A 15160-nucleotide genomic window follows, 5' to 3' on the forward strand; every position below is an offset into this window, starting at 1 on the left:
CTTTACTCATGCTAAGTATTTCTTTATTTGAAACAAAGATAAATTCTGCACAATTTTTTGAAAAGTGCAAATTAAACATTGACTAATAGGGGAAAATCAATGATGGCATTTCACCTTTAGTACATATGTCAGTAGTTCACTGTACCAGAACCTGCTTTAGGACATATGTTAGAAGTTATCTGTATCAAAACCAGTTTAGGACATTTGCCTAAGGTTCTCTGTACCTGATACTGCAATAGGACTTTGTCAGTATTTATTTGTATAAAACCGTTTAGGACATTTGTCAGTAGTTATCTGTACTTGATCTTGCCATATGACATTTGTCAGTAGTTATCTGTACTTGATCCTGCCATATGACATTTGTCAGTAGTTATCTTTACTTGATCCTGCCATATGGCATTTGTCAGTAGTTATCTGTACTTGATACTGCCATATGACATTATTAAGGACGTTGTCAGTAGTCTTCTGTTCCCGATCCTGCTGTAGGAAGTTTGTCATTAGTTATCTGTATCCAACCCTGTTTAGGACATTTATCAGTAGTGTTCTGTACCAGTGTCAGTTGTTTTATGTTAAAAAACTAGTTTTATGATTATTTAGGTTGTTCTCTCTACCAAAGACTTTGGCAATATTTCTCTGTATCGAAGATGCTTTAGGACATTTGCAATAGTTCTGGATACCAGAGTAGTTATTTGTGCTAGAATCTGCTTTATGCGATCTGTCAGTTGTTCTCTGTACCAAAACTAGTTTTAGGGCAGTGTCGGTTTTTATATGTAAAATAACCTACTTTTGGACACTTGTCAGTATCTTTTTGTACTAGAAGATGTTTTAGGAAATCAGTCAGTAGTTTTCGATATCGGAACCTGTTTTAGGACATTTGTCAGTAGTTTACTATATCAAAGATGGGTTAGAGCATTTGTTAGTATTTCGCTATACAATACCCTGCTTTAGGACATTTGTAGTGTAGTTCTCTGCACACAAACCTATTTAGTACATTGTTTAAGAAATTCTTTGTACCACAACTAACCGATTTAAGAGCATTGTCATTTGTTTTGTGTAAAAGAATCTGCTGTAGAACATTTGTGAGTATCTCTCTGTACAAGAAGATGTTTCACGATACTTGATTGTTGTTCTGTGTGTTATTCTTTGCTAATGTTTTTTTATGGATAGTGAAAATCAGATAATTCTGCGTTTCCTTAATGTCGAAAGTGTTGTTTATTCAATAATAACTGACAATGATTAACATCGATACCTGCTTAACAATGGAAACATATTTGCTTTCTAAAAAGCTTTAGATGTGAGGAAATGAATAATGTGCTGAAAGTGCTTTCTGAATGAACGTTTCCTTTGAAAGAAGTATAATAATAACCTCTTTACCAAACTAAATAAGGTGTTTATTTTCATGGATAGTAAGGGGAACAAGAATATGTTACAACTCTTTTTATGCCATTTCTGTGTATCTAAATCAAAGGAAAAATGATTTTTTAAATCGTTTATTACGTAGTATGTTTACACGTTAATTGACTACACTCACAACAGCGTGATACCGTTAAAACTTCTTTCACAATATCGATTTTGTTACCCCTTTTACAGATAGCGTAAAACGGAATGTCTACAAAACTGGATAGTTGACAAATATATTTTACTACAGGAACAGCTTTAGGATCTGGGTGATCTTCACCAAGGGCACATTTTCCACTGTGAAAAAAATATATTTAAAAAAAATCAAGACAATATTTGAATATTAAACTGATTCAATTTTTCTTAATCACTGAGATGTAATCATTTGTAACGTTGCCTGACAATATCTAAGTAATATAACACTTTTTGGAGACATGTGTTAGTAAAAAGTAAAATCACAAAAATACTGAACTCCGATGAAATTCAAAACGGAAAGTCCCTAATGAAATGGCAAAAGCAAATGATAAAAGACACTAAACGAATGGATAACAACTGTCGGATTCCTGATTTTTTACAGGCATTTTCAAATGTAGAAAATGTTGGATTGAACCTGGTTTTATAGCGCTAAACCGATCATAGAAAGTATGGTTCAAACTCCATTTGTCAAAGTTGACCGAAGAGGAAATTGGTTATTCTTGAAATTTTCTTAAATGTCATAGTTTTATATTGTACCAGATTTTATTATTATTATTATTGAATTTTACACTTTTATATGTTACTGTAAAATATAAATATAATAGTTATTGTTAACAAGTCGTATGACTATATATGTTATCCTGTTGAAATCAAGAAAACTAGTGTTATTATTATTACAAAAGATCCTTTATAGGTTCCAAGCAATATCATATCCTTGAATTTCAATTTATTATTTATGGTTGAGCATTCTGCACAATGAAAGCAAATCTAAAAAACGCTTCGAACACGGCACAAAATTAATAAAAAAAAAACATATTTACATGAGATTTGAGTTTAGGTTACTGCTCTTAAAAGGTTATTTTGGTTCTTAAGACGAAAATGTGAAATTCATTGCAATATTGAGTGATATTCTGTAATTCATACCTTTCACAGTTATATGTTGGACAATTTGGTATCTTCAAAAAGTTCTTAAGAGTATAGCATGCCATCCCATTTTCAGCGATAAAAGTCTCTGGAAATTGCGCTTTGCTCCAACTTCCTGGACACAGTACAGTCTTCTCAAAGTCCTTTACTTTGAATCCAGTAAATGTAGATGTAAATGTTGGCTTTCTAAAACATAGTAAATTGAGTTGCACATTGTTTTACACATCAGTAATTGGCTTTTTGGAACGAAAACCAGTATGCTAGAACTTTTTTTTTCTCAATATCTTTCGGATTGAAATGCTTTGTTATACTGTTTTTTTTTTTATCATTTATCTTTATCATAATTACCGTGTCAATTTCCATATAATCACAATTATATCACCTATTTGCCTCTACGAATTAAAACATGTTTAAAGGTTAAAAAATGCAAAACCAACTTCGCAAAAAGTAAAACAACAAAAATACTGAACTCCGAGGAAAATTCTAAACGGAAAGTCCCTAATCACATGGCAAAATCAAATGATAAATCATATCAAACGAATGGACAACAACTGTCATATTCCTGACTTGGTACAGGCAAATCATCGCTTACACTTTCAACGCTTTATCAATTAATTCATCGCAATTTTTGGACTGCTATTTAACACGTGGAAATGCAAATCCATCAATGATTGTCTTACTCGACACGTATGCTTACTATTGTTTAATATAAATATGGTTGTTTACTGAGCTAACAGAATATCTTAAACCCGGAAGGATGGATAACGTCCAGCGTCAATTTTTAAAACATATTTAGGACGAGAGCATGAAATGTAATATGATTATAAACCCTTCTTTGTACTGAACCGCCATGCTAATTCGAATTTTAACGTGCTAGTTTACAAGGTGGTCGTCTATAGGAAGACATGTCACCCAAGTTATTATGATTATAAGCCGACCAGATTTTTCTCTTACTACTTGATACCGCGCGTCTAGCGGAGAAGCAGAAAATGTTAATTTTGAAGTTGAGGGTTGACTTGGTTGAGTTCGAACCTAAGGATTCCAACACTCGAGGCAAAATGGTACCACGAAATGCCAATGCGGTGAAAAATTCTACCGAAAGGAGTTCATCTCCGGAATAAAAAAAACCCCTGAAGACCACTTAGCAGGAAGAAAAAACTTCTGATTTGTCATAGTAAAGTGATATATCATGTTACTTTATAATCTTAAATATTACAACAATGCCTTAATTAGTATATAGAATAATGGGCAGATTAAAGTGGTTATCTAAAAAATAATAAAAAAACCAATATCAAGGATGAACTATAAAAGTTCTCAGCAACTTGTTTTAAAAAAACATTTTTTTTAAATTTATGACGATTTCATATTGTGTGCTATCCAATCTTTCCAGGTTCCACCATCACTAAAAGATGGCCGCCATGAAATACCCAACTTTGCAGAAAACGCCGTTAAATACCAAATAATTAATCACTAATACCAGGAACATGTATATTGTGTTTTTTTTTCATATATTTTTCAAAGAAGACTTTGACTGTATACTGTAATATTTTATACAATGTACTTTTAATGATTATAAATGAACTTACCTACAATATCGATCTGCTAGTTTAAAAGCTTTTTCTATTTGATTATTTAGGGAACGAAATTTTCTCCTCCTAAACCTTAATCTCTTCATGAAAATATCGAAGTCTCTCCTATAAAAACAGTAAATGATGTCAGTAGTTCTCTGTACAACATCTTTGGTCCGCAAATATCAAAATCATCAAAAGGACCTTAAGAGCTACGTCTTCGCAGCTACCATAGAACACAAATGCACTTTTTTTTTATTCAACTGACCATTTTCTGATGTTTGTTCGATCAAATTATCCACCAATGCTCGTCTTTGTATACTAGTTTTACATAGCATTATATGTATTTTGATTTTGCACTTTAATGGTTTTCAAATAAGACTTAGAAATCTTTTCAATCTTTTGGAAATATAAACATATTCTACTGAGTACTGTCTCATATGAACAATTTTTCTCACGTATTTCGCTTTTAACATTTTAATACATAATTTTTTTTTGTCTTAGTCTCCGTTTCGAATCGAAAGGTCAATGGGTAATGTCATTAGAACAATACCTTACTGATAGAACTTAACAATATCAATATATTTGTATCCACAGATCGTTTGATTCTGAAACGGCAAACCCCGAAACCCCTAAAACAATAATAATGTCAAGTTTGGTTGAATTTTCTTTTATTATGACATTTGTTAGCCAATTACACACGCGTTTAGGTGTACGATTATGAAACTATTATCTATATTTCATGAAAGATTCGTAGCATTAGTAAAAAGATACTTTTATATGAGAAACTGGTGATTGTTTTGCCTATGAGTCCTGAAATGAAAATACTTTTCTTGACACTTACTGTGGAAAGCCCTTCGATTTTGGCTTTTTTGAAAATCTTGCAGCTCTCTCGCTGGGTAAAAGACATTTATCTGACTGTGCATCAGCAAGATGGTATAAGACTAAAGTGATGGCACTGACCAAAATAATCTGTGGATGGATATAAAACAGTCACAAAGGAAGAGTGATTAAAAAGACACAATATTCATTTACCGTTTCCTTCTTAAGACTTCGAAAATTACAACTTCCAAAATCTAAATCTTATTTTCAAATGAAAAAGAAATCATAATGATCGGTTTTCATTGTACTAGAGTAACATCTATGTATATATGTATAATGCCTCCTGTCCGGCTAATGAACTATTTCGTCATTCGTTACTCATTTTGATAAATGCTAGTTACTATCGGCCATAAAACGTAACATCATGATGTTTAAAAAATTTGAAGTTTCTTGAAGCTGCATTGGTATCTTTCTATAGTACAGAGTGACACAGTCCTTGACACACTGAGAAAGGGGAGATAATCTATAATGTTACGCTACAGAACTCACTTATATAAGCTTAGATTGGATTGATTATTAGTGTTTTAACGCCATTTTAAAGCGCCACTTTTGGGCTATTTAGTGGCGGCCAGCTTTTATTGGTAGCGGAAGCCAGAGTGCCAGGAGGAAACCACCGACCAGTCACCTGCGATAAATAGGAAAACTGACAGTCATTAGAATCGAGTGCACCTGTACGGGCGGAGTTCGAACTCACAACCTCAGTGTTGACTGGTTAATGATAGTACAGTAGTACAGGCGGAAACCCGATTGAAATAGAACAAAAGAATCGAAGCTCTTTGATAGAGAAGGCGATAAATGCTTACTGTAATGTTTACTGTAGTAACCCAAAAAATAAAAGTTAATAGAAACAAATAAAATGACAATTTTCTTCTCAATTACGAAGTGTTCTATTATAAAAACACCATTTGCATAAGGTTTTAATTTATCTATTACATAGTTAAGCAGAACAATTAGATATCAAGTCGACGACATGCGTATCTATCAAGTTGGATGTAGAAAATGCATAACCTCCGATTTTTTTGAAAAAAATTACCACGATTGGAGAACATATCAATCCATTAGTTCAGTAATTGTCGTGTCTGCCCTTCCATTATGTGACTCAAGAAAAAAATATATAAAATGGGTTACAATTGTATCGAAAAGAGAAAACCGAGTGCACCTTTTTATGTTAGTGCGTGTTTGAGTGGAATATTTTGTCCTGAAAACGTATAAAGCAAGAATATTTGATACATCATCTCGCTTCAGATTCTATCACTTTTATATATCAAACCTACAGGTTGACTTTATAACATAAAAAAATCACAGTACTAAAAGATGAAATATATGGGTCAAGTGAAATACCTATCTAATGAATCATAAAAACAGAGAAGGTGTGTTCGAATAGCTATTTTTTATACTAAAAGTACTTGACGACAGTCTTTCAAGTTGTATTCATGATGAAAATGCATATCTTCAAAAAAAAATGTTTGTGTGTGATAACGAAAGGTTTATAGTCTTTAACCATTAAACAAATCTAGTCTGTCCTTCCACGAAATATTTAATTAGAATTTTTTTTAAATGTTTATGAATTTTCAAATCTTTCACCTGACAACCGATTAGACAATAGTTTTAAGTTGTATCAATGCAGACAAGATTATTAACTGATGTTCATTAGCTAGAAGATACATTTGTCTTTTAAAATACAACTGACGTATAAGGATCGTAATAGTGCTATGCGGATAAATCTATCGGATTTCAAGAGCAAAATTGGCAACGCGTCATCCCTACAATGGCTTCCATTTTTACGATTGTGAAAATTAACTGGCGTAATGGGGAGATAATTTTGACGAAGTAGATTCCTGACTGAGTAGAATTACTTAAACCACTATAAGCTTAGATGTATCGTCTTAAATATGTATGTATCACTTGCCAGTGTACGTTAAGCAACCGACAGTAAATAAACCCAACATAATTTATAGTTAATAACGAAGAGTTAGTTTTAAAATAACGATAACAACCATATAGTCTCTAGCAAAAAATTCGAATTTAAGCATAATTTCTAAACTTCCAAATCTATCTTTTATCCAATTTTTTGAAGAACTCACCTGTAAATGCATCTTTTCATCCAATGGTATCTGTCATATCAAACAAAATGGCACAACTGGTGCACAATCTAATTTCATATAGATTTTGTATCCATGAATGCATTTCTGAACAGTTAATTTGTCTAGTTACTTATAAATTGTATACAGCATTAAAATTATGCAAAACTATAATAAATAATCAATAGTGTAAGAAATAAGGAAATAATTTCATAAAAAAAGAATTTATGATTACGAAGTATTACAGAAATTCTTTATAAACATGTTAAATACGACTTTAAATGGATTCCTATTTTTTTTCGCGTTCTTAATCAGTTTCAATATATATTATATATGTTATGTATATTTGTAATTAGTAATCTTGTTTTTAAGCGTACGAGCAGCATGTGCTTCCTCGGGTAAGTTCTAAGTTCAGAAGCAAAAAAAGTGAGACAGCAAAAAAAAAAAAAAAAACCCAATGCGTTCGATATTGCATAAAGGAGGATCGAAATATACCAGAGGGACATTCAAACTCATAAATTGAAAAAACCTGACAACCCCATAGTTAAAAAAGAAGAAAAAAAGGTAAACAGACAAACAATAATACACAAAACACACCATAGAACACTAAAGACTAAGCAACGCGAACCCCACCAAAACTAGGACTGATCTAAGGAGCTCTGGAAGGATGAGGAGATCCTGCTCCACATGTGATACCCGTCATGTTGCTCATGCAAGTTCAAACCCGGTAACAAGTCTGATATTAGGTTGGTCACATTCGTGAAAAGGGGACGAGATTGTAGTTACGATATTACAAACATATCCGCTATCATCTGTGAAACAGATATTCTATAATGGTCAACTGGCGTCCGTAAAATTTACGAAGGGATGATTTCAACTTCACCATCTAATTTGGAACTCTTGGTTTACGAGCATAACATGCTAGTCACTGTTGACGCTAACTCGTGACAGACGCTAACTAATTGATATTTCAATTGTTAAGTGTGTCGATAGTAGTATTCTAGTAAGGTACACAGGATAAAACTATACTTGCTGATTGTTTATGTATATGATATTCAAATGTAGATTCATAATTCTTTCAAGGGATCAAAAAGTGTAAGAACGGTTAAATTCATAACCTAGAATGTTCATATTATTTTGAGGCCGTACTTAACTTTCCTGTTTCTTGACCACATGTAACAGGATCGTTATTTAAAAAAAAGATATTACAGGGAAAAGCTGTTTGTGTTTTATTTTTTTGTAAAAGTTATTGATGACCATGAAATTAAGTATTTGTACTTGATGCCGCCCGAGACAATTCAATATTGTTACATTGGCTCCTGACGGGATCAAACTGGATACAGGGTTTACAAAAAAATCAAACTCTTATATACCAAGTTGTGATGCATTACGTTGATTAGAGAAGAAGAAGTAAACAAGGGTTAATTTTCCCTGACCAAACCTGACCGATCTGGTCATGGGATTAGTATTGAAACAATTTTAGGTGAGAAAGAAATAGAAGTTCAAGACGACAAAATAACACCAATAATGATAAAAACTATTGAGCCAAAAAATAAATAAATCGATAAACCTTGTTTAGCTGCAATTATAATTCATATATAAGAAAGGAATATCCCTGGCATGTTTGGATCTGAAAATAACTACTTACTCCCAAGACAGAACGAAAACTCATTTTCTGCTGCAATATATAGAGGAAAGCATGATTGTGTACAAAATCTAACATACATAGATAAGCCGCCTTAGCAACAGGTAAAATATTATATTCCGCCCGCATTAAATCATTCTATCTCCCCTTACAAACACCATCCCCGGGAGTTTCAAATTGTTGTCTCCTAATCATATACATTTGTATATAATGATATCATATATATCCTACCTATAATTTCTAGACATGATCTGTCATATTAATTACAAGTTTTGATACCATTGATACAGCAGAGTCGATCATTATCTTTGGCATTGCTATTGACAGAGATCCGGTTTAAATGAAATTTGAACACCTATGTATTCAATGTATATAAACTGATTATCTAACTGTGTGGTCTTAAACGACCTCAACTGGCTGGTAAGCCATCACAAGGTCGACTCGGCGTCAGAAGGCGTTTGGTGAGCGATTAAATATTTTGTTGACGTAATAATGAAACGTTGGAATGGACGATTTTTTTTGGTACGATTTTTTTGGTTTGTTGATTATTTTGTACTATTTCATTGTGGTTAACTGTCTTCACAACGGCTGCTTTCAGAGCCATGTAGTTTACCTGTCAGTTTTGCAGCCCGCTTACCACGATGATGAAGTACTGGTCGATAAGTCGATAAATTTTGTGAGCACTGCATATGATGTTGATCATTAACGTAAGGCAGTCATGGCTTTCCATATAACAACGTTCTGGAATAACGACGTGACGTTATTTCATTTTGAGCTACCTCCAATGAAATAATACACAACATCGATCCAACAATTGCAAAGCGTTGGCTAGCAGTCATATTCAGAGGTATAATTCAAAATAATTTTCAAGAGAGTGAAGTCCTTTTAATCATGTTAGTATCTTGAAATAGATATAAGGCCAAAGTTATGATTTTTTGGTTTGCTCGTTTTTTGTAGTCTTTTTTATTGTTTTCAATACAAACTTGTAAAATATTTTATAGTTTTGATGAATATTTTGTAAAATATTTTCAAATAAAAGTTAAAAAGAAATACCATTTAAATTGGAAATGTTTAGTTTTTTATGGTGATTGTGTGTCTATGTGTGGGTGTGTGTGTAGATATTCTTAATGGCTGGCTGGTTTTGAAAATATGACGACACAAAACTTTATGAAACACACTCACAATAATCAATTTGTTAGTAATTAACTTTATGCAAATTTAAAGATAAATCAAGTGTCATAACTCTTGAACGATAAAAATGGAAACAACAAAAAGTGAAATTCATTTTTTTTTATATAAATAAGGCCGTTAGTTTTCTCGTTTGAATTGTTTTACATTGTCATATCGGGGCCTTTTATAGCTTACTATGCGCTATGGGCTTTGCTCATTGTTGAAGGCCGTACGGTGACCTATAGTTGTTAATGTCTGTGTCATTTTGGTCTCTTAAGGACAGTTGTCTCATTGGCAATCATACCACATCTTCTTTTTTATATTTACATTATACTTATTGGTCCAAAATAAAGGCAACAGTAGTATACCGCTGTTCAAAACTCATATATCCATGGACAAAAAACAAAATCGGGGTAACAAACTAAAACCGAGGGAAACGCATTAAATATAAGAGGAGAACAACGACATAACACCGAAACGTAACACACACAGAAACGGACCAAGCATCAGACAAAACACCACGAGAATAACAAATATAACATGAAAACCAAATACATGAATTTGGGATAGACAAGTACCGTGCCACGTCTTATCTCAATTTCTCAAAAATAAGAGAAAACACAAACGACTCAACGTTAAAATGCAACACACACAGAAACGAACAATAATATAACAATGGCCATCTTCCTGACTTGGTACAGGACACTTTTAAAGGGGGAATAAAAGTGGTGGGTTGAACCTGGGTTGTGGCATGCTAAACCTCGCACTTTAATGGCAAAGTTAAATATAACATTGAAATGACAACATAATATTACAGGACTACAATACAAATTAATAGAACATATTAGACAAAGAAAAACATGATTAATAGATAACAAAAGGCATCAGGTTTAAAATTCAATACGCCAAAAACGCGTCTTGTCCACACAAGACTTACAAGTGACGCCCGGATATATAGGTCGAAAGTGAAAAAAGTACAAAGTTGTACAACACTGAAGATCAAAAGTTGAAAAGGTTTCGCCAAATACGGCATTGTTTTTATGCCCGGGATAAGAACATTCTTATTATATAGAACAATTCATGCTATTGCAAACAGTAAATTATATCAAATGAATATGAAAGAGATATACATAAAGAAACTGAAGTATTAACTAATTACAGAAAACTAAACCCGAATACATAACGCCCAGATATAAAAGATCGAAAGTGAAAAAGGTACAAAGTTGTACAGCACTGAAGATAAAAAGTTGAAAAAGTTTTGCCAAATACAACATTGTTTTTATGCCCAGGATAAGAACATCCTTATTATATAGAACAATTCATGCTATTGCAAACAGTAAATTTTAACAAATGAATATGAAAGAGATATACATAATGAAACTGAAGTATTAACTAATTACAGAAAACTAAACCCGAATACATAATGCTATTAAAGTTTAACACAGAATAGACACACCCGAATCAGTCCAGGCGTCAACGTAATTAAAAAAATGTGACGTCACATACGATGGCGAAAAGGCACAAACGTTATGCCACATTTGAATTTATGAAATTTAGAAAGAGTATGACGTCACATATGAAAAACTATCAAAGTGAGATAGAATTAGGATTGATTTAAGATTATATTAGAACTAAATACTGATAATTCATTTAACGTTCGATTTATATGTCAATTAATTTCAAAGGGAATTCTCCGCTTATTATCCAATGTTAGGGTACTACTGTGTTGGAGATTATAAAAAAAAATTGTTTTCAGAGGTTAAATAGAGAACACTTTAAGAAATTAATTGTAATTTTAATGGAGTACTTTAGATTTCAAAAGACAGGTAATTGCAATTTAAATCATTTTCACTTTTAAGATTCCAGAGTGGTTGAACTTGATTGTTAGAAAAATCCAAAATTTTTTGGTTTCTTGGTAAAAAAAAGAATAGATCTTCTTTATGAAATGAATAGAAATTTAAAAAGTGGTGTGAGTGCCAATGAGAAAACCTTTCCAAGTCATAATGTATAAAAAAAAAAAGTTAACAATTATAGGTCAGAGTACAGCTTCAACACAAAGAATTGGATCATACCGAAAAGTAAGCTTTAAAGGGTCCAAAAATGACTAGTGTAAACCAATCCTAAAAAGATTCTAAATAAAGAGAAACGAGAAACACTTATGAACCACACCAACAAAAGACAAACACAGCACGAAAGGCTCCTGACTTAGGATTAATGACTTCGTCGTTTTCAATTTTACAGCTCAAGAGTTATGAGAGTTGAAAAAAAATCAAAATTTTGTAGTTTTGGATAATGAATTGAGAACCTCTTTTGAAATTAATTGACATTTAAATGGACTGTTTTTGAACCCTAAGAATATTAAGTTAAATCAATTTTTGTTTTTTAAATATTACCGTTCTAGTGTTGCGATACTTGGTTGTTGCAAAAATGAAAATAAAAAATGTGGATGCCGAAATGATAAATAGAAACACCATTATAAAATTAAGTAAAATTTGAATGGAATGTTTAGGCCAATGAAGACAGGTTACAGTCGGTTTTCGTCATTTCGCTTTAACCGTTCCAGACTTACTAGGATAAATTGTTGATTGTTGGACCAATTCAGCCGTTTTGTAGTTTCCGGATAATATGATATCTTATTAACTGCGAGTGGGAGTTTCTGTGATTATCAAATACTTTTTTTTTTATTTTGCTGTTAAAATCAAGATTGGTACCAGTAATCCATAAATGTAAAACTATTACAATGTTAAATTTTTGAAGTGGACTAAATTTCTGGTCATTTCTTAACTCGAGGACTAGAGGATACATGCATTGTAAGGTTTGTTTGTGCACGGCAATTGTACATCCTTTATGCAAATAAATAAAGAGATATGTTATTATTATCAATTGTAAGCGTTTTACCAAAAACTCAACAAAGCAATAGTTGCCATTCATTTTTGGCGATTGATTTTTTTTTTAAATGTTAAAGATCGTAAAATGTTTTTAATAACAACGTAATAAAGAATATAATTTTATTTTTGTATCACAAAGAAACAATCGAAGATTTTGACCATTAGTCAAGTGAAGCAAATGTCCAACTAAAAACACATTAGTTGCTAATGTCAGAGGCTATGACAAGTAATGGCTTCAATTAATAGTACTAAAAATAACATATCTTTCAATAAATAATAATATCCAGCTGCTAAGAGCTGAAAAACACAAACATATCTCAATAGAACTGTGTTTCGGACAACGAAACAGTTAAATCATATAGACGTTGAAGGCACTGTTCCGTTTAACGGCCAACTATTTTTCTCGTCTCTTACAGCCCTGTCGAACGTATGTGATGGCGAGCTGAGTTGTGATGTACAGTTCATTACTCCAATGTGATTTCTTCTTCCTAGTGAAGAAATATTTGTAATCGTGTATTGCTCACGTCTATAACACTGCATGGTAGACATGCAAAATACTTCCCTGCATCCACGACGGAAGTTGGAATTATAACACATGTAAATTGCCGGCTTGATGACGCTGGAACTAAAAACGAGTATAACGCATGCGTAGTACCAGAAATTGTCAATGGGAGTTGATGTCAAGAAACCAACGATTAGCTGAAGGAAATACATAGGTGAAATCAACACGACGTTTGACAGAGCAGTGATCATTAACATTTTCACCATTTTAACTTTGGTTCTTGGAACTGAATTCATTGTTCTTTGAAATTGAAGACACACACCTGAATGTCTCCATATAAAGTGGAACACCTTCGCGTAAAGCACAATCATGATAACAACAGGCGATGTATACTGTATTATAAGTATAGAGATGATGTAACCTACTCCTGCCCACCGCGCCGTCTCTGGTGATATATATGTTGGACAAAAATGGAAGCTTACATTGTTTTTAGTAATCACAACTTCCTCATAAAAATACAGAGAAAAACTAGAAAATACCATTGAAACAAAACCGGCAACTCCAATCATTCTTTTTGACGTACCACGTGTGACTTTGAATGTCAGTGGGTAAATTATGGTATAAAACCTGTCTACACAAATAGAGGTCAGAACAAAAGCTGTGACACCTAGTGTGAAATGCTGTAGGAAGCGAGTGATTCGGCACATAAAATCTCCGAATGGCCATTTTCCCACCAAAATACTTCCTGTTATCCAAGGAAGAGCTGTAATCGCAAAAAGTAGATCCGTACAAGCCAATCCGACTATGAAATAATTTGTAGTGGACTGGACCCTTCGACTTCGATAAATTACTAAGCACACTAAAACGTTTCCTAGTATACAAAGTATCCACAGTATACAAATAATTAATGTTAAAAATACAACCTGGCCGCTGCGGATATCTTCTGAGAGGCCAGGTTCATTCATACTACAATCGATTCATATCAAGTTCTAATAGGTTACATATCCATTCCTGCTGTATTGTGTGTGTTACACTAAAGTATTCTGAATTGGTGGTTGTCATTTTCTTGCTTATATTTGAAGACACCTTTCGTCAATTTTGTCTGTATTTTGCACTTTGTGTGCAATCTAATACACCTAAAACAGAATTGAACAAATCTAAATTAAATCAAATTTCATTATTCATGTAGCAATCTTTGTACAAAGAACGTACTATATCAATGTACAAAAACAAATGTATAATTAATTAAAAGTTAAAGACAAAACTTTTTACAAATGTGTGACATTACTCTTCCTCGTCATTACACAGGACGATTGCGCTTTTTTTTAACCTGTAAAACGATAGGACATTTGCGCTTCAATTATTATGGACATTTTCGCTTTAAAGTTTGATTCACCTGTATTAATTAAACCGGACATTTGCGCTTTTTACCTATAGTCGTCTACCTGTAATTCTATTGAGAAGTTATCATAACGTCAATAAATTTAATTTATATTAGTACGACAAATCGTCCAGAATCCTTCCATGCCCACTATAATGAACAGTTTCTATTTTTTTGGTATCTTTTTGAAGAGTATCATTGAACAACAGTCGGTGAATTACATTAAGATTCGTTACATTGATGAATAGGCACCCTGGTCTGGAATTGAGAAAAAATAACTTGATTATTTATTTGAAATGTGAGCAAAATATCAGTCAGAACAGATAACAAGAGCTAAATTTGATCATTCCTTGGGCTTCCGTTATCAAGCTAAACTTACCTGTGATGACTACACATGTTTTATGTCTTTATAATGTTAACTTTAAGCTGTATATAAACTTTATAACATATATCAATGTGCTATGAAATGTGCTACGAAATGATTTTAAACTTTTAACAATAAAGAAAAATATGATTTTAACTCTTT

The 15160-nt window shown here is 32.5% G+C and overlaps 2 protein-coding genes across 2 annotated transcripts; both read right to left on the reverse strand.

The window, feature by feature from the left end:
- Positions 1–1474: 1474 nt before the first annotated feature.
- Positions 1475–7185, reverse strand: LOC139482847 (uncharacterized). The gene is made up of 5 exons (XM_071266888.1): positions 7052–7185; positions 4930–5057; positions 4104–4211; positions 2518–2703; positions 1475–1695 (listed from the first exon to the last, which is right to left on the reverse strand). Exons 1-5 carry the CDS (start codon positions 7061–7063, stop codon positions 1494–1496), a joined length of 636 nt encoding a protein of 211 aa, XP_071122989.1. The 5' UTR covers positions 7064–7185; the 3' UTR covers positions 1475–1493.
- A 5784-nt stretch (positions 7186–12969) lies between these two features.
- On the reverse strand, positions 12970–14364 carry LOC139481222 (probable G-protein coupled receptor 19). Its single transcript, XM_071264390.1, has one exon. The coding sequence runs from the start codon at positions 14216–14218 to the stop codon at positions 13106–13108; it is 1113 nt and encodes a 370-aa protein (XP_071120491.1). The 5' UTR covers positions 14219–14364; the 3' UTR covers positions 12970–13105.
- Positions 14365–15160: the final 796 nt, after the last annotated feature.

This window comes from Mytilus edulis, chromosome 7, assembly GCF_963676685.1.
Source record: "Mytilus edulis chromosome 7, xbMytEdul2.2, whole genome shotgun sequence".
Classification (NCBI taxonomy): domain Eukaryota; kingdom Metazoa; phylum Mollusca; class Bivalvia; order Mytilida; family Mytilidae; genus Mytilus; species Mytilus edulis.